Source organism: Giraffa tippelskirchi, chromosome 5 (assembly GCF_054371585.1).
Source record: "Giraffa tippelskirchi isolate mGirTip1 chromosome 5, T2T-mGirTip1v1.2.pri, whole genome shotgun sequence".
Taxonomy (NCBI): Eukaryota; Metazoa; Chordata; class Mammalia; order Artiodactyla; family Giraffidae; genus Giraffa; species Giraffa tippelskirchi.
The window spans coordinates 33,646,197-33,666,552 of NC_137279.1; the positions used below are offsets into that span (position 1 = coordinate 33,646,197).

Here is a 20,356-nt window from a genome sequence, read left to right on the forward strand (position 1 = left end):
ACTAGTTGGTTGAGTATTTTTAGATTCTACATCTGAGTAATAGCACACAAGTGTTTGTCTTTCTCTGTCTGACATTTCTCTGAACACAATACCCTCCAAGCCCACCATGTTGCTGCAGATAAGCCTGGTGTCTGGAGAGGGGCGTGGACTCAGTGCACGATCAGTGCGATGGAGAGGACTGGAGAGGACACTGCAGGAGGCACCTGGGCTGATCTGGGCGTCCAAGGAGAATGCAGATGTTTTTGGTTGAGAGGATAAAGGGAAACTTCAAGGACAAGGTGGCATCTGAGCAGGGTCTTGACAAGCAGGTGGAACGGGGATTTGCTGAGTTGGGTGGAAGGTTCCAGGCCCTGGAACAGGGTGGGAAGAGCAGGTGGGCAGAGCAGGCTGGTCCCGAGGACTGAGCTGGGGGTCTGAAGGCGGTACTCAAGGGGGCGTAGATGAAAGGCAGACCTGGCCCATCGTGAGAACTTTGTTATCAGGAGTGAGCTGCATTCACAGGAAATGAGGCTCCAGGGAAGCTTAGCAGCCAGTGGACTCACCACCAGAGCTGGGACGAGGGGAGAGGGCTCTGGGAGGCAAATTAGAGGGACTGGCTTTCAGGCAGGGAGACCCACGGGAGTGCTGCACCGGGCTGCATGGCTAAGGCTGTGAGGACCAGACTGGGGCAGCGGCCTCGGGGATGGAGAAAAGAGCCTCACCTGTCCCAAGTTTCCACCCTGCTTCTGCTCAGCTGGTGTAACGGTGCTGTAGACTTGGGCACCATGGGAGCCACAGCCCCACCATCATTCTGATGCTCCTCAGCCCCTTGGCTCAGTTCTGCTTCCACTGGCAGATGCTTGGAGACCCCAGAGGAAGCTGGGAGAGGCTATCTGGAGAAGGATGCGGTCCTCAGGCCTCTGTGGGCCATAGCCCTCTGCCCCAAGGGCGCCTTTGACATTTTCCAGGACGGGGGATGGTTCCAAGAGTTGTCAGAGTTGGTGAGCTGTCTACGGGGGCCCAGCATTGGGCAGCCCAGCCTCTTGGCTGCAGTCGGTGGTTTCAGGACTCAGTGATCAGGTCTTGATTGGTGTTGGGACCCAGGATGTTGAGCCCTGCTGGTTTAGGGGACAGTTGGAATTGCCCACAAGGGCACAGGCTCTGGGGAAGGAGGGCCCCGCCACAGCAGCTCTGCAGAGGGGGCGGCCCCCAGTTTGCCTGTGTCGTTTGTAAAGCAGGTCCCATTATTACCCAGGAAGGCTTACAGGTTATATCAGCGAGCTCCAGGAGCCAGTAGAGAAAGAAAGGAGATAAAGAGGGATTTCCAAAGAAAATAACACAAAGAAAAACTGAAATTTCAAATCCAAGCCTCACCTCGCGGTGGCTCTGTTAACCCCCAGTCACTCTTTCAAGCCATAAACTGTTGAGTGCCACAATCACTTCAGTGATTACACTTTATCTTGTCCTACCAAGGTATTAAAGAGAAACTGGGGAACACACTAAAAAAACATACAGCTCAATTTAATCATAATTCCTTCTAAGACAATTGCTGGAATCTCACCATTACAGTTGCCAGAACGTAAAAGTCCTACAGATGCTCTGTGGGCCAGGCACAAGTCATCCTCTGCTGCCTCCACAGCCGGCCTATTTGTCAGTCAAGGGAGAGCCTTGGGGTTTATGTCTTTAGGAGGATTTAGTGGGGGGCTTCCCTGGTGGCTCAGCGGTAAAGAATCTGCCTGCAATGCAGAAGACGCAAGAGACGCAGGTTTGATTCCTGGATTGGGAAGAGCCCCTGGAGGAGGGCATGGCACCTCACTCCAATATTCTTGCCTGGAGAATCCTACGGACAGAGGAGACTGGTGGGCTTCAGTCCATAGGGTCACAAAGAATCGGACACAACTGAAGTGACAGCACAGGCACACACACAGGATTCAGTGGAGGGGCTCCTGAGGTGCACCCTCAGAATAGGGGGAGGGTGGCCCAGGTCTCAGCCTCCCAGACTTTCCTGCTTGGAGCACCTGGCCCACCATTGCTCCTACCAGGAAGATGGTGAACAAAAAGCACAAGTTCTCAAGAATAAGCACAGGACCCTGTTCCAGCTACTGAGGATCTCAGGAGCCTATTCGGTCAAGGTTGCAGAGGAGGGCAGTGGCCGGGAAGCCAGCCTCATTGTGAGTGTCATGTGGGTGAACAGACCAGCTCTGGCCTTCTGCACATCCTCTCTGTGAAGCAAGGATGGTATGACTGTTGGCTTCAGATGGTTCTAAAGCCCCCAGGAAGGGGCAGAGCAGGATGCCAGCAGAGGTGCTGGAGGGGCCCTGTCCTCATTGGGAGGTACTAGACAAGCCATAGCCTCTCTTGGCTCAGTTTTCTCAACTGGAAGTGGAAAGGCGTGGAACAGTTGGCCTGGATGATCCCCAGATTTCCTCTCACTTGTGTCATCCTCTGCTCCAAGAGGAATATGCAGACAAGTTCAGTTCAAATCCTATGATTTGCAGGATCCTTGAGGATCTCTCCTGCCCAAATTAAAATATGTAAAGCATCCAGATGTCTTGATTAAGAATTAATGCTTTCAAACTGTGGTGTTGGAGAAGACTCTTCAGAGTCCCTTGGACTGCAAGGAGACCAAACCAGTCCATCCTAAAGGAAATCAACCCTGAATATTCTTTGGAAGGACTGATGCTGAAGCTGAAACTCCAATACTTTGGCCACCTGGTGCAAAGAGCCGACTCGTTGGAAGAGACCCTGATGCTGGGAAAGATTGAGGGCAGGAGGAGAAGGGGGTGACAGAGGATGAGATTGTTGGATGCCATCATCAACTGAATGGACATTGAGATAGTGAAGGACCGGGAAGCTTGGCATGCTGCAGTCCATGTGGTCGCAAAGAGTTGGACATGACTGAGCGACAGAACCATAACCAGATGAGGAGGTGACTGGTGATTGTTAGGAAAGAGACTGAACGACCTGGGTTCCTCAAGGACCTGCCAGTCATCTGACACCTGTATCATCTGGCTGAGGACCAGAAATGACTCTAGAGGCCCAGGAGAATCCCACAGACTAGGGGATGTGGCTGGATAAGGGTGGAGTGGATATCTCTTTAAATTCATGGACACTTAAATTACACAATTTTTTTCAAGAAATGTGGTTTTGTTTCTCTCCAGCACTTGGAAGATAGCCAAGAATTGTCTCAATGATCCTGTTGTCTGGACAAGAATGACCAGTGTTAGCTCATTTAAACCCTCCAGTGGCTTGAGCATCCATTGGGGACAAAGATGCTTCTTCAGTGTTTGAAGAGAATATCTTGACTTTGCCTAGATGGGCCCCTGCCTAAGAACTACACTTCCCAAATAAGCAATGTCTGGATCAATTTGGTTTTGTTCCATATATAAGTCCTCAAAAGATCTAAGTCCTCAAAAAATCAAAATATTATCTGTAGCAATATTGTGAGACAAAGTAATACAGGTTCAAGAAGCCAGTTGTGAGAATACTTGACAATTTTGAAGGTTTACCATGTGTCAGTCACTGTTCAAATGCTTTTTCTCATTTAGTTGTCACAACAACTTGGTGGAGTAGGTATTATTATTTTTATAGGTGAGAAAACGGAGGCACTGAGATGTGTTTGCCTAAGGCTCATGTCAGGGAAGCAGCAGAACCCAGACTCAAACCCAGGCAGTGATCTCCAGAGCACGAATCTGGACCACCCTACCTCACCATCACTTTTAGCATCAGACAGACCTGGTAGGGGCAGGGGGTGGTAGGCTACTTAATTATCCCTTCATATTCCTTGTGCGTAAAGTACAAATGATGTACCCAGTCCTACCTCCTGAGGGTTCAATGTACTAAGAGCTGTGAAACACTTAGCACCCAACACTGGAACATACAGGTGCTGAATAACTGGTAGCTCTTGGTAACCATGGTGATGGTGGTTGTTGTGGTAACCAGAGGACAGACTTAGTAAAAGGAAGACATATGGTCTGTTTTTGAGTTAGGGCTCTCGGTTGATGCAACAGAAAAATTCAGCTTGAACTGGCTCCAGATAAGAGCAAATTTGGGCACTCAAGTTCCTGAACAGTCTGGAGGTGGGCTGGCTTCAGGCACATTTAGATCCAGGGCATGGAGACTTATGGTCTCCTTCCTTTGACTCTGTCTCTTCCATATGTTTTTCTTCTTGGACTCTGTGTATTGGCAAGAGGTGGCTTCCAGGAGCTCTAGGCTTCATCATCCCAGGTTCATGTCCAGCAGGAAAGAGCATCATCTCTGCCCCTCCACCCCCAACCCAGGGACTCCTCCCAAGTCCAGGGATTATTTCTGAGTGCCTCTGGTTGGGACTCATGGCCAATCACTGCAGCCCAGAGAATGCAGGGCTCTGACTGCACAGCCTGAATCACATGCTCCGACCCTGGACTCAGTTGGGGAGAGATGGTTGGTTCCCTAAAGAACACTTGGATACTCTTACCATGAGAACACCAAATGTACCAGAGTCATGTCCAGCTCTGCCTCCCATTAGCCCAGTGGCAGATCACATCAGTCAGAGGGGGCTCATGTGACTGGTGGGTCTGGTGGCAATGCTCAGCTTCCTCCAGAGCTGGTATGAGGAGCCAATGGACAGGAAAGGCTCCAGAGCATGTCAGTCACTCTGGAGACTCCTGGATGACTGTTTGGGGTCATTGTCATCTGATGGGATTGGCAATGTGCTCAGTCGTGCCTCACTCTTCATGATCCTATGGACTGTAGCCCACTAGGCTCCTCTGTCCATAGGATTTTCCAGGCAAGAATACTGGAGTAGGTCACCATTTCCTTCTCCAGGGGATCTTCCCGACCCTGGAACCAAATTCAGGTCTCCTGTATTGGCAGGCAGATTCTTTACCACTGAGCCACCTGGGAAGCCCCCTAATGAAGTTGACTCGCTGCCTAATGGGGCAGGATTCTGAACACACACATCAGCCCCGGGAGTACAGCTAACGTGCCACCCTTAAAGCAGGAGGGTCAGAGAGGGGATAGTGGTGGGTTTGGCTTCCAGCCTCCCAGGAGGCCACAGTGAGTCTAAGACACAGGCAGAGTTTCTTTGAAGCTGGTGGGGAGGGGTGGGTTCATGTGGCCCATGGATTTGGCTCCTGGGGAAGGAGGGGAGGTCAGAGGAGCAGGGGCTGCAGCCTCCTGACAGCTGATCACCCCATGCCTAACCGCCCCACCCTCCGTCCTGCTGGGCTAGTGCTGCCCACCCTGAGCTCAATCCCATCCCTCGAGCTCCACATCCCAGTGAAAGGTCCAGGGCTTCTTACCCTGGGGCTAGTTGCAGCAAGCCTTGCAGTGATTTCTAGTAACTCAAAAATGAATTCAGGCGAGATCAGATGACAAACAGGAGACAGAAATGGAATCTCATCCAGACTCAGGCTCTGCCAGACCCCTGTGTCCTGTCCAGTGCCTGGCAAGCAGGAAACAGCAGGCAGTAAACACCCCAGCTGACACTTCCAGCCTGGATCCATCCCTCCTGAGGTGGGGGGGTAGGGGATGGGAGACACCGAGCATCTTGGTACCTCCAAGAGAGAGATGACCCCCAATCTCCTGCCCTCCTTTTGTAACACCTTATGGATCAGCCATCCAGGAACTAATGTCGCCCATTTTTAAAAAAAATCTATTTCATATTATTTTAGCCCACGTCTCCCTGGAGATAATGAGTCTCCTAACATTAACTGCCCGCTGTGCAGAGTTTGTGCTTAAATTGCCTCCCTGAGCTCCAGCGGGGGGACCCATATTCTTAGTATTTGGGAATCTGGAGAGGAAAAACATGCCTTCACCTTCTTCTTCTTTTTCTGACCTGAAAGACTTGAGTCACATTTTCTCTCAACATTTTTGTCTTTCTGGCCAGAAAAATCCTTATCTTGTTTTCACCATGGCCACCCACGCCTCCACAAGGGAGCCCCCCCTCGCCCCCGCACTCACTGCCCCAGGTCAAGGTTTGTGATGAAGAGCCCTCGTGCCAGGCTGTCCGGGCTTGGTCCTTCCTGGTCCCAGCCACGACTCTGGACACTGGCTTCCAGAAACCCCAGGTGTCTTCCTGAGTGAACAGGCCCACCAGCCTCCACAGGCAATTTGTGTTATTCCTTTTTTTTCTTTAATTTAGTTCTTCCTAGCATCCTTTTATAAAAATGTTTATTTATTTATTTTTGGCTGCACCGGGTCTTTGTTGCTGCATGAGGGCTTCTCTGGTTGTGGTGAGCAGGGGCTTCTCATTGCAGGGGCTTCTTTTGTTGTGGAGCACAGGCTCTGGAGCACAGGCTCAGTAGTTGTAGCGCATAGGCTTAGTTGCTCCGAGGCATGTGGAATCTTCCGGGACCACGGATTGAACCCATGTCCCGTGAATTGGCAGGCCTTAACCACTGGACCACTAGGGAAGTCTTGAACCCTCTTTTCTGACTTCCAGGCTCTCCCCTCTTTGTGACTCCCTGTGGCCTTCCCACCATGACATTGGTTTTCCCTCCTGGCCTGGGGATAGTGGTGAACAGAGGCACAGCCCATCAAACCCGCCCATGACCGTGGGGAGAAGCGGGGTTCCAGGCAGGGTCTGTGCTGACCCAGCAGGAGCCAGCCCGTCAGGGCCTTGGCCTTGACACAGGCTCAGAGCCCAGACTGGATTAACCCATCCTCAAGGTGCCCCCACCTTCCACCCTCAGACAATGTTTAATGGCACAAAATGCATGAGTACTCAGTCACTTCAGTTGTATCAGACTTTCTACAACCCCATGGACTGTAGCCCACCAGGCTCATCTGTCCATGGGATTCTCCAGGCAAGAATACTGGAGTGGGTTGCCATTCCCTTCTCCAGGGGATCTTCCCAACCCAGGGTTTGAACCTGAGTCTCTTATGTCTCCTGCATTGGCAGGCAGGTTCCTTACCACTAGGGCCACCTGGGAAGCCCAGTGGCACAAAATGCATCTCTTTAATTAAAAACTAGTTTCGAACAGCTTCCAGGGCCCTGCACTTCCCCTACACCGGGCGCCATCTGTCACTTTGCACCCACTAAACAGGTCCTCTCACAACTGATCACAAATGACACGGCGCTTCGTCACCCAGGGCAGTTTAGCATCATCTACAAACATGGAGGTATTATTGGGAATTTCTTCCCCCAAATCATAATGATTTTAAGTAAGACATGGTCTGGTCCTGAGCCAGTGTGAATCTCCTGGCTTCCATTTGTCCATCCAGAAACGTGCCCACACATCCCACCCCACAGGTGTGATGGGTCCTCGAGGTCCACCTGCACAGTTAAACCTTCTCCCCAGCGGCATCCTCCAGGATTGCTTGCCCTTCCAGGGGCCTTTGGGTAGAACCTGCTCAGAGAATTTCGTAAAGTCTGGACCAGCAGCATCCTTTGAGCCCAGGCATCTCTATCTTCCAGGGCTGAGCGATGCGTTCTCCACTTCAGTGTCCCTAGGTGGTCAGGACAGTACCAGGTGCGATTTCCCACAATTCATGTGTTTTCCCTACATCACCTGTGAGTGAAAGAGGACAGAGCAGGCCATCCCCTAAGCTGGCAGGGTTCCTGGAAGCCCACACCAGGTGGAAATTGTTTAACTGTATTCCCATGACTGGAAATTTCTGGTAATTGTGTAACAGCGGCGGCAGCAGCCACAGCACTCAGCAGTTACCCAGGGTTTTTCATCTTCAGACCACTTTACCCACATTAACTAATTAAGTCTCCCAGCCTCCCTCCAAAGCGGGGATGGGCTGCAGGCCCCCGACTCCCTCTGGTGCACATGCGGGCTTAATGAGGGCCGCCTGGCGTAGGGGCCGCCGGAGCTCCCCCAAGGCTGCTAGCCTCTTTCCCTGCTTGGGGCAGGAGGTGAGGCCCCATGTGAGCCCCCCAAGCATCTTCAGGTCTCCACCCTGCTGAGCACTGGCAGAGGAGCAAGGAGGTTTTCTGTGTCCCCTGCCCCCTGGGACTGCAGCAGGGCATCTGGTACCCAGCCAGGGATGTGGGCCTGGCTCCCAGGAAGCCCACAACTGACAGCTGATTTTGTCTATTACTAGGGACCCCCAGCGGAGAAGGCAATGGCACCCCACTCCAGTACTCTTGCCTAGAAAATCCCATGGATGGAGAAGCCTGGTAGGCTACAGTCCATGGGGTCGCTACGAGTCGGACACGACTGAGCAACTTCACTTTCACTTTTCCCTTTCATGCACTGGAGAAGGAAATGGCAACCCACTCCAGTATTCTTGCCTGGAGAATCCTAGGGACGGCGGAGCCTGGTGAGCTGCCGTCCATGGGGTCACACAGAGTCGGACACGACTGAAGCGACTTAGCAGCAGCAGCAGCAGGGACCCCCAGGGGCACCTCTTTCGTATCCTACTCTGCCTCCTTTCTTTCTCTTCTGGATTCTTCAACAGGCCCAAACTCTGGGGACCTGCTTTTGCCCACCCCCAGTTGCCAGGTGCTCAGCTCCAAGGATCCTCAATCCCCCCCCCCAACTCTACAGCCCTGCCTGACCACATAGGGTGTTCTGACCACCACAGGTCCTTGACTCTGAGACAGGGGCTATGCCGCCTTGGCTGTGCCCCGTGGAGCCACAGCCACCCCACTCCCCCACTTCCCAGCAGCTCCCAGCACCCCGTGGACCTGGCCAGGCTCCTTGGATCTGTTTATGCTCTGGTACAGCACTGTCTTCATTGTGGCTGCTCAGGGCATCAAGGCTGGGCCCGCAGCCCTCCACCTGCTGTCTGGCGAGCTCCCTCAGAGCCCCAGGGCCCCCATGGAGTGGGGAGTGATACTGGCTTGGAGCTCAGGGCTGGGTTGAATCATGGAGTCCTGAGTATGAGAGTCTGCAGCCCTCAAATGCATAACAATGGCACCTGCTTCTGTGGGTTGTTGAAGGTAGTGAATAACGAGACCTTCACGGGGCTTGAAGGTGGGGCCCGCACATTGCTGACACTCAGAAAGCAATCTTTGCAAATAGAGGCGCCCATTGGGAGGTGCATTCTGGGGGTACAGGCATGGTCCTGCCCCCCCAGGAGCACCCAGCACACCTCCAGAGATGGTGGTAAAATGTGGACTCGGTCATGGGAACACCTGGGTTTCCCTAGGTGGGGAAGAGACAACAAGGAGGGCCTGGCAGGCTGCAGGGGCCGACAGACCCCTGGAGACCTAATGGGGACAGTGGTCCCACCCCATATCTTTATCCAGAGCAGCGGACAGGTGCCAGGCCGCCCAGAGCAGCTGGAGCCCATGCGAGAGGATTTCTTTCTGCTTTGCAGTGTGGTGACACCCCTGGCCCTGAGCTGCCTGGTATCATCATTTATTCCTTCTCTAATAAATCCTGCCCTTCTTTCTGCCGGCTTTGCACTCCTGCTTTATGGGCACCTAGCCTCTTTCGTGAAGCACCCAGGTATGGGGAAGTCTCTGCCTCTGATGATCAGAGGGCTCTCAGAATCTGCTCAACGATAAATGCAACCACAGAATGGACTCGCGAACGCTGCAGACTAGCTCTCTGCCTCTCCCCTCCTCCCAGGCCGGTGGCTCTCGGTCCCGGCCCCCGCCCTCTCCCCCCAGCCCTAGTGGGGAGGTGTGTGGCCACTATTACATGCTATTATGACTTTCTGGGTAATGTATACATTTTCAGCATCACACGGCCTCTCTCCTTCATTTTTCATGAGAACTGGCACGAGATTAATGACCGAGCCACTGAAGAAACGGAGCGCCATGCCACCCTGATTTATTGAACACTTAGCGTTGATGAAGCTGCAAACAAGAGTCAAACAGATGTTGCAGCTGCATTTTTCTTTATCAAAACCAACAGCTTTTTGCATTTTTAACCACTTCTTGCATCACCGTCCTGCTTACTCCACAGAAAGGGAAGCTGCCTCCTGCTTCCCAGCTGGAGGCTAGGAGCCCAGGCTGGGGCTGCAGGACCCCCGGCTTCCAGGCACCTAGGACCCACCACTGGCTGAAGCCAGGCGGATATGAGCTCCCAAAGGTTCTCACTCTGGGCCACTTGGGTCTCTGGTGAAATCGAGCTGCTTTCTGCCAATTCCAGGGCCTGAATTACAAACCCTGGAGCGGCCCTGACTTGTAGGAGGCATAGGGCTCTGTTTCCCCTTGCAAACTGGAAGGCGTCTCCACCTACATCTCAAACCAGTAACAGATCACAGACACCTGTTCTAATCAGCTGTGGGTCAGGCCCCTCCTGAGCCCCTTACCTGCCTTTCCTCCCAGCCAACAAGGTTAAGACCACTTGTACACTCATCTCCTCCAGCCTAAGGAGCAGGTACAAAGGCTCAGCCGGCTCAAGTGTTTGCCCTTGACGCATGCTTCTGCATCCCAGCCCTCAGCAATCGGAGCCAAGAAGTCCCAGGAGCCGTGGGCATCACCTTAAGGTTGGAAGTCAGAGCTCTCCAGGGGCAGGCTTGGCATCCCCAACCCCCAGTCTTTGCGCCACCCTCACCCACTGGCTGCCACTACCCTCGCTTCTCACATCTCTGTTGAGCACCTTGGTCTATTTCCTTTTCTCTCTCCTTCTCCCACTCTGCCTTCACCTCTTCTTCCTGCCCCAGCCCTGGCCTGAGGTCCAGCCCTCCAGGCCTGCGTTCCCCCTGGCTGCTACCTCCCTGGCTTCTCATATCTCTGTTGAGTGCCTTGGTCTATTTCCTTTTCTCTCTCCTTCTCCCACCCTACCTCCGCCTCCTGTTCCAGCTTCAGCCCTGGCCTGAGGTCCAGCCCTCCAGGCCCACATTCTGCCATGATGTGGGGGACTGAGTTCAGTTCTCCCTCATGGGGGCTGTGCTAAAAGGACCTGTGGGAACGAGCAGAGAAACACCTGGCAGCCGTTCCCCACCTGCTGCTCTCCTGGGCTGCTGCACCCAGCTCACCCTGGCCACCAGGGTCTAGGGATCTGTCCTGTTTGCAGCAAGAGCTATTGCAAATTAACACAGATCATTGATGCTGCTGTTGGCACCCCACCCCCACCCCCTCCACTGCTGCCCCAGCCACTAACATCCCGCTAGAGCATTAACCCTTGTGGAAGAGCAGGATGGGGGTACTTTCTTTTTCACAGCAGTCTCCCCTCCTTAAATCCCCATCACCTGTAATTAAGATTAAATCTTCTGCCCCCTCCAGTCTAATGCCCTTCTCCTGCCTGCCTCTCTCCCACCTGCTCAGCCCGAGAGCAGGGAATCTACTTCAGTCCCATGTCTGCCCATGGGGACCGCAGCAGCCCGGGGTACCCAGGTCAGGAAAGATGGCTGTGGTCATAGATGCTGGGAAAGGGGCATTTTGGGGAGCAGAGGGCTATGGGGACAGTGTACCCAGCTGGTCAGGTTTCCTTAGAAACCTAGTGGTAACCAGTAAGCAGCTCAAATGCCCAGTGAGCCTCAAGCCAGGCCAGGGATGGGCCCCAGGGGAAAGGGACCCAGAAACTACAGAGGGCCCCTGCCTTCCAGCAACTGCTAATGGTGGTTTCCCTTGACTTTGAACTCTATCAGTGGTTCCCAAACTGTGTTCCAGGGATCACTTGGGTCCCGAGAGGTGGTCAGGTTCATGGTCAAATAAGCTTGGAAATCCTGCCTGCACAAGGCCCACCCAGAGATCCTCCCGGGCAGGGTATCGCCAAGGCTCTGACAAGTCCTGCAGCTGAGGAGCCAATTTCACTTTAGCCCCTCATGCTCTCTGTGGAACATTCTCACAACCCCTCCTAGGTCAGCTTCCGTTTGTTCCCCCAGCTCAGGTGAAAGACTCCAACTAGGAAAGATGCCTTAGGGGACAAGCCCTAACTCGGCCCCAGGAGACCCTCTTCCACCAGCTCTAGCCCACAGTTCTCTGGCCGGCAGGCGCAGCTCACAGACTGGAACTAGGCCCGTAGCAAATCCAAATCTCTCATTTCTAGTAAAACTTGAGGAGGAGCTGGGTTGAGGACCAGCTGAAGGGAGACCAGGAGAAGGGAGCTGTCCCACACCACCCCCTCGCCCAGCAGGGCCTGGGCTCTAGGGGTGGCTGAGCGGTCCCCCACCCTCAGCACTCAGCAGGTGGACAGAGCCCCCCTCTGGGTTCTGGGAGCCCACCCTGAATAGGACAGAGCCTGGCCACCAGCATTCTCGCTTCCAGGTGGGAAAACAGCCCAAACCCAGCTGTGACTGCTCAGAGATGTGAACTGGGGTGGGTGCCACAGTAAGGAAAATAAAGGATGCGAAGGAAGTAGGGCCCCAGGCAGGGGCAGGGAGGCACCATGCGTATCTGGGGGTGTCTCTGAATACAGTGTCTAAGAGGAGGTGGCACTGAGACTCGGGTGGCGAGGAGCACATCATTCAGAGAGAACAGCTCAGGAGAGAATGAAGGCAGCAGGAGCAGGGTGAAGCCAGGAGAGCATGAGTGACTGGAGCGGAAAGCAGAAGGCGGGTCCCCGTGACCCAGTCAGGAGGGTGGGGTTCATTCTCCGGCCAGGGAGCCAGTGCCGGAATCCTAGGTCCACCGGTTAGTGTCAGAAGAGGGGTGGGGAGGAAAGGAGGGAGGAAGTGGGGAGATGCAGGCGGAGTGTCCATGAGGCCGGGGGTGGGGCTCCGACCGGGTGGTCTCCAGATTGTGGGGCCCAGGAGCGGGGGTAGGCTTGCTTGGGGAGGAGAATTGATGGACCTTGGTGATGGGTGGGTTGGAGGGAGAGACAGAGGAGAAAGGCTTCAACTGGGACCACTGCGGGCAGGTGAAGCCGGGGTGGACCAAGTGTGGGGAGTGCGGCCACAAGGCTGGGTCACGTGAGTCGGGGGCATTCCGAGGCCCCTCGATGGGTGATGGGACAGGTGAGCTTGGAGCAGAGCAGGGAGGCGGGGCTGGAGGGGGACATGAAGGCTTCCTCAGAACACGGCGGGCGGAAGGCCGTGAAGCTGGAGGAGGGCCATAAGGGGGGCAGGGGACAAAGACCCCGCTGTGAGGCCTGAGGAGCAAGGGACAACATAGCTGTAGGAGGAAAATTAGGACGGACAGACTATCAGTGGAGAAGGTGTGCATTGTAAGTGGGTAAACTGCCTGTTAGAAGCTTGCTCTGGTCATTCTCTCCAGAAAAACACCAGGGTTTTGTTTGGTTTTGGATTTGGTGGCAACTAGTAGTTAGAAGATCAGGACCCTCCAGGATGGGACTTTTAACCTCACAAAGGCCCCCTCATGGGCTCCTGCAACAGAAGAGTGGGGGCTCTGTCCACTCATAGGTGAAGAGCTCAAAAGGGAGGAAGGGGGTCTCCTAGTCCATGGCTCTGCCCAGTAAGTTCTGGAACTTCTCTGAGAATTTCTTTACTGGGGTATATAGTTGATGTACAATGTTGTGTTAGTTTCAGGTGTACGGCAAAGTGAATCAGTTATACATACACATATATCCACTCATTTTTAGCTTCTTTCCCCATATAGGCCATTACAGAGTTATTGAATAGAGTTCCCTGTGCTATAACGTAGGTTCTTATTGTGTATGTGTATGTTAGTCGCTCAGTCATGTCCAGCTTTTTGTGAGACTGTGGACTATAGCTCGCCAGGCTTATTAGTTATCTACATTTGTTGTTGTTGTTCAGGCACTAAGTCATATCTGACTCTGCGACCCTATGAACTGCAGCACACCATGTTTCCCTGCCCTTCACCATCTCCGGGAGTTTGCTCAAACTCATGTCCATTGAGTCAGGGATACCATCCAACCATCTCATCCTCTGTCATCCCCTCCTCCTCCTGCCTTCAATCTTTTCCAGCATCAGCATCAACTCATTTCCAATGAGTTGGCTCTTCACATCAGGTGGCCAAAATATTGGAGCCATCTGCATAGCAGTGTGTGTATGTCAGCCCCAATCTCCCAATTTATCTCTCCTCCTTCTGACTTCCTGGTAACAGTAAGTTTGTTTTCTACATCTGTTCCTCTATTTTTGTTTTGTAGGTAAGTTCATTCGTACCCTTATTTTTTTCGATTCCACATATAAGCGATACCATATGATATTTGTCTTTCTCTGTCTGACTTATTTCATTCAGTATGACAATCTCTAGGTCCATTCATGTTGCTGCAAATTTGCATTATTTCATTCTTTTTTATGGCTGAGTAATATACCACTGTATATATGTACCATATCTTCTTTATCCATTCCTCTGTGGATGGACACTTATGTTACTTCCATGTCTTGACTGTTGTGAATAGTGCTGCTATGAACATTCAGGCACATGTATCTTCAAGTTATAGTTTTCTCTGGATATATGCCCAGGAGTGGGATTGCAGAATCATATAGTGGCTCTATTTTTAGTTTTTTTAAGGAACATCCATACTGTGCAATTTCTCTGAGACTTTCTCTTAACCTCAGCTTCCTCTCCACAGCCACCCCATCGGGCTCCCCCAGGCCTTTAACAGAGGACAAGCCTCTTGGACATGCAGGGAGGTCATTTCAAAGTCCACTCTCACGTTGTAGGGTTGGTCTGTAGCATCTTCATGGAAATTCCATATCCCAGAGCAGAGCCTCTGGATGAGAACTCGGACCTGCAAGGTCTGACCTGGGTGGTAAATCCTGAGGAATCTTTAGAGGATGTCTGCTCAGGGTGGGGACAGGGAGATGAAGGCAGGCTGGCTTCACAACAGTCTAGGACCAAGAGTCTAGGTGGGTCTGGTGGGGTGCGTCCTCCGTCGTGTCCCCTGGAGCCAGCCTGCCCCACCCAGCTGGCAGCTCCCTACTCATTCAGGATCTGACACTGTTATGAGCTCCCCCATGAAACTGAAGCATTGGAGCTCTACGCCTAATATATTTTTCTGCCAGAAACACCCAATAAAATGTACAACTAATGAATAAAATCGCAACATTGCCAAGAAGTGATGTGTGCCCCCAATTTCCAAAAATACCTCAATCACTCTGTGTCTTAAAACCGGCCTCAAGCCAGGAAGTTGTTACTTAAAATTCAACTCAGGAGTTTCAGCTGTGGGAACTCCAGACCCTGGGATGGAATTTGTGTTAAAGATATAAACCATGACGTAGCCCTCTTCTGCCTTTCCTAATCCCAAACCCAGCCTCCGTGCAGCCATCAGGGACTGAGGCTATCAAGGCCGCCGAGAAGCATGAGGCCTAGAATGGAGGCACCTGGGCAGGAGATGTACGTGTTCGGTGTATTAAAAGGGGCTGTGGTGGATCGTGAATCCCTACGTCACTGGCAGCAGGCAGAGCATCCACAGACCACTGGATGTGTGAACTCCTGGAATGCAATGTTGATGTACCTTGGGCTGTCTTCGGGGGCTAGGAGTAGAGAAGCCACTTGTGTGCATGCTTACTCGTTCAGTCCTGTCCGACTCTTTGTGATCCCTGGACTGTAGCCCACCAGGGTCCTCTGTCCATGGGATTCTCCAGGCAAGAATACTGGAGTAGGTTGCCAATCCCTTTTCCAGGGGTCCTTCCTGACCCAGGGATAGAACCTGGGTCTCCTGCATTGGCAGGCGGATTCTTTACCCCTGAGCCACCTGGGAAGCCCCAGCCTTCATCAGATTCTCAGAGGCCTTAGACCCAGAAAAAGTTAAGAACCAGCCTTGCCTTTAGCTTTCTGTGAACACCCCATGCTCGGAGAAGCTGGCCTCCCCTTCGAAGACACTGAAAACTAAAGCCAGTTGAACACAAGTCTGGGAAGAGTAAGAACAGAATATCCAAAGTCAGCCTCATGCAATTCTACGAACATAAAATGAGCAGCAGGCATTGCCCAACACGGTGATAGCTCCCAGGCATTTTCCCTGTGGTTGAGCAGATAAAGGAGGTACACAGACTATTAAGACACAAACTAAATCTCCACCTTGCTGTGGTGGAAGTACAGAAGGTGAGGTGTCTAGAAGGGCTTCCTGGAGGAGGAGGCAAGCCTTGTGTCTGTCCTCATAGGGTAGGTGGAAGCTGGTTATGCAGAAATGGAGTTGGACCCAGAAGGAAGGGATGGGGCTTCCTGAGTTAGGAGATTCCAAGTGCCACAGGGCAGGAACTCAAGTTCTGGGAGTTTCGATGCAAGGTGAGGGTTGCCCTTTGCTCCCCAGGTCCCCACCTTCCCACCCACCCACCACCCTGCCCTCCCACAGCTTTTCCAAGCACCCAGGCTGCGCTCAGTGGGGCAGTGGGGCCGGAAGTTGTGGGCCTTTCATCTCTCAGACATCTGGCATCCTGGCTTCCTCCCCACAGGGCCAGACTCCTGCTCCTGGGGCTGGGATCAGAGGAAGCCCTGGGGTCCTTGTGTCCCTTTGATCTTTACTCTGTCTCGCTCAGCAGCTGGCGCTGCTGTCTGGCCAGGCACAGGCTCAGGCAGGAGCTCCCAGCCCGGGGAGGCTAGCGTGCTGGTTGGTAGGAAGGACGCAGGGCTGGGATGCAGATGTATGGCCCCTCCCCTCCTGGACTATCCCATCCAGGCCACAAGCATGGCAGATCTAGCCAGTCCACCTGCCTCGTGGGCATATTGCAAGGACAAAGTAAAACAGGGAATGGGAAAGCAGTTAGACCAGGCAAAGAGAGGCCACCAGATCTCAGCAGGACTTGAAAGCAGAGGCAGAACCATGGCTTCCACTCCCGTCTTCTGTCCATTGCCAGGCACACAGCTTTGTGCACACAACTTCACGGGCTTCAGGGTCCTCATTGTAGACAGGGGTGCCCTGCCCTGCCCAGCCCGCCTTCCAGGCTTGTACAGCCACCAAATGAGATAATGGATGGAAAGTGCTTTAAGAAGAAGAAACTGTGGTGCCGATGTCAGGGATTATCATTATTATTAAGAAGCATGATTACTGCAATCTAGAAATGCCGCCATTAACGAGAAGCTCCTGTTCGTGTTGATTTAATTTCCTGGTTAACTGAGCATTGGCCAGAAAAAAACTCTGCGTTTCAACCCTTATTGAAAATCTTTTAAAGTGATGCCAGTGTACCTTCCTGCACCGGTCGTGGTGTCGTCTTGAGTCTTTATTTATTAATGCATCGATTGAAGCACAGAATCATGTATTACTCTTGCTCTGATCAGATCCAAAAAGGTGATAGCAGACTCAGGCTCCTCCATGATGGGGGTCCTTATACCCACCCACCTAGGACTCCTGTTGTTGGGTATTAGAAGGGAAAAGTCGAAGAGATGGATCTGGGAACTAGCAGAGGATGGGGTCTTCCAAGTGGCTTTTCTATAGTTTCCTGCTGTACTTGATATATTATCATATGTTTATTGATGCTTCAAGAAATACTTTCTGGGACTTCCCTGATGGTCCAGTGGTAAAGACTCCACACTTCCACTGCAGGGGACTTGGGTTCTATCACCGGTCAGGGAAGTAAGATCCTGTGTGCCACACAGCATGGCCAAAAAAAGAAAGGAAAGCAAAGAAATACTTTCTGATTGGGGTAGGAGGCCTTTCTGGGTTTATTCAGTGACATAGCTGCTTTTTCTTAACAACCTTGTCAGGCCCAATGTGGCCCAATGAACAGCTTGGCCTTCTGGGGGTGGGGGGTCATTGAAAGCCACAGAGGGGCCTCTGGTCTTTGCAATGAAGCTGCTGCCCCACAAAGGCCCCCTTGGCAAGTGGCTACTAGAGCTGGTGATGGGCAGAGAGCAATGGAGGGCACTTTGAGTTGGATCTGATGGGAAGAGGCTGATCCATCTCAGTAAAACCATTTGAGGACAAAACTGTGTCTTTAGCATCTTCACGGAGAGAGTTCTTTCCACTCATAACATTCAGAGATTTCCAAGGAGGAGTTTCTAAAGACTCTGAGTGACAGTTATCTCCTGGGTGATGCTTATGCAGGAAGACCACAGGCTGAGGGGCAGAGGGGTATCCAATTCTTAGAAGCAGGTGCCTTGGATTTCCCCAGTGGTCCAGTGGTTAAGATACCATGCTTCCACTGCAGGGGGCATGGGCTCAATCCCTAGTGGGGAAAGTTCCATGTGCCACCCAGGATGGCCAAAAAAAAATGATGATGCTTGTGTGTTAAGTTCCAGGAACTCCATTTCCCCCCTAGGAGGAAGGTGGTGTTGATGCCCATGCGGGGGGGAAGTCCAGAGAGCTGCAATGGGAAATGCATGTAGAGCACGGAACAGGGGCCAGTGCTGCTGGGCAGCTGTGGGTACAGGTCCTAGATGTGGGTCTAGAGATACAGTTACCTCATATGTGGTCCTTAATCCTACATCTTCCCAGGTGACACAGTGGTAAAAAATCCACCTTTCGATGCAGGAGATGGGGATTCCATCCCTGGGTTGGGAAGATTCCCTGCAGGAGGAAATGGCAACCCACTCCAGTATTCTTGCCTGAAAAATTCCATGGACAGAGGAGCCTGGTAGGCTACAGTCCATGGGGTCCTGAAGAGTCAGGCACAACTGAGCCACTGAGCACACATGTATGGTCTTCAGTTATGCGTGAACCTGCTCACATGTGGATCAGTGGGTCTCAACTCGGGCAATTTTGGTGCCCCAATGGGCAAAATCAGGAGATTTGAGGAAGGAGGTAGTGCTTAATGGCCTCTGGCAGGTGATCACCACGGGTGCTACTGGTGGGCATCCTGCATTTCACAGGGCAGCCCCCACAACAGAGAATGAGCTGGTTTAATGGTAAGTGATGCCCAGGTTGAGAAAGCCTGGCATGGGGATGCTCGGCCTGTCTGGGCCTGCTGGGGTGACCTTGGGTGGGGTGACCTTGGGCGGGCTCCCAGCCACCCTCATGCTGCCAAGTGTCTGTGCTCTCCCCCAGAACCCCGACATCGTCCTGGTGCACTACCTGAACGTGCCGGCCATCGAGGACTGCGGCAAGCCCTGCGGCCCCATCCTCTGCTCCATCAACACCGACAAGAAGGAGTGGGCGAAATGGACAAAGGAGGAGCTCATTGGGCAGCTGAAGCCCATGTGTGAGTAGGCGCAGCCAGCCAGCCAGGGTTCTGCACTGGGGCCCGGCCAGAATCACCCAGACGGGGCCAGAGGTCCTCCGTGGAGTGGGGACCCGGGTGTGGGAGCCCCATTCCGCTAGGATGACGGTGAACTCAGCATTTACAAGGACCCCCCCCCCCGGCCTAGTCCTTGGGGGAACTCTCTAAGCCACAACCAGGACCAGAATGTAGCCTGCGTTACAGATGAGAAAGGGGGTTCTGGAGCCCAAAACCCATAGTGAGGAGCAGAGCTGGGAGTGCCCCTGACCGCTGTCTTGCAGGCCGCAGACAGGATCACGGTGGCAGTTGGGGAAGGAGAGGCCCATGGGCAGAGGACGGGCTGGCTGCCTCCTTGCCTCAGCCCATCTGCTCCTGGGCACAGAGCCTGCCCTGCTCCCAGACATGGTGACACACAGACAGTGGGAACTGAGCTGGATTTCATTTTGTCAGTGGAGTGATGCTTTCGGGAGCATCTGTCAGGTGCAGATCACTGAATGCAAAATACCAAGTGCGTCCAGATACCCGGTATGCGGCCGGTGTCACGTTTCCACGGGCAGCCGCCGGGGGCTCTCGGTGGCCTCTCCTGCTGCCTGCATGGCAGGGCTCAGGGAGAACAGACCCGATGACAGCCGTCCAGCTCACGGGGCCCTGGGTTCTGGAACACTGATCTCTCGAGGCTCAGGGCAAAGACCAGTCATGATGTGGGACCTAACTGAGCTGGTCAAGGGGGCCCTGAAAACCTGTGTCCCCTTGGAAGTGGAGCTGCGGGGAAGAACCTTGTGTAGAGAGCCACTGAAATGTCCTTTCCTGGGGACAGTATCGGGTCACTGAGTGTCTGAGCTATGGCCAGGTGGCACCTGCAGTGACCATCTCATCCAAAGAGGCCCTCAGTATTCAGATGAGGATGGCCCCTGCCCCCACCAGCCACAGGTTGAGGATGGAGTCAGGAAAGACAACGTTCTGTTCAGGGAAAGTGTTGAAGTGTTAATTGCTCAGTCGTGTCTGACTCTTTGTGACTCCATGGACTGTAGCCCCCCAGGCTCCTCTGTCCATGGAATTCTCCAGTCAAGAATACTGGAGTGGGTTGCCATCCCTTCTCCAGGGGATCTTCCCAACCCAGGGGTCAAACCCTGGTCTCTGTATTGCAGTGGATTCTTTACCATCTGATCCACCAGGGAAGCCTCTGTGTAGGGAAGTAGATGGGCCAATCGGCCAGCCCCATCAGGGTCTCGACCCCAAGACTGAGGTCTCCCAATGCTCTCCTCCGGGACCACATGCCTGAGGTGAGGGTCCGGCCAGCCTGCCCTTGCTGCTGCCACCAGGAACTAAAGCCAGGAGGCCCAGGGTCTTCCAGGCTCAGATTATGTCCAATGGAAACCTCCTGAGCTGTAACGCAGACCAGACCCATTGTGTTGAAGCCATCTGGTGCCCTCAGGACAGAGCACAGGCTCCTAGGTGTGCCCGCAGCTCGTCCACTCTCAGGCCCCACGCTGCTGCCCCCGTCCTCCCAGGCTGCCGGCCGGGTGGTCCC

At 53.2% G+C, this 20,356-nt stretch overlaps 1 protein-coding gene across 1 annotated transcript in view; it reads left to right on the plus strand.

Moving 5' to 3' along the window:
* Positions 1-20,356, plus strand: part of CAMTA1 (calmodulin binding transcription activator 1) — a 975,729-nt gene that overhangs the window by 834,204 nt on the left and 121,169 nt on the right. Inside the window, exon 10 of the mRNA XM_081490412.1 lies at positions 18,654-18,807. Within this exon, the coding sequence (XP_081346538.1) occupies positions 18,654-18,807 (154 nt within the window). The remainder of the gene's footprint in view (positions 1-18,653; positions 18,808-20,356) is intronic.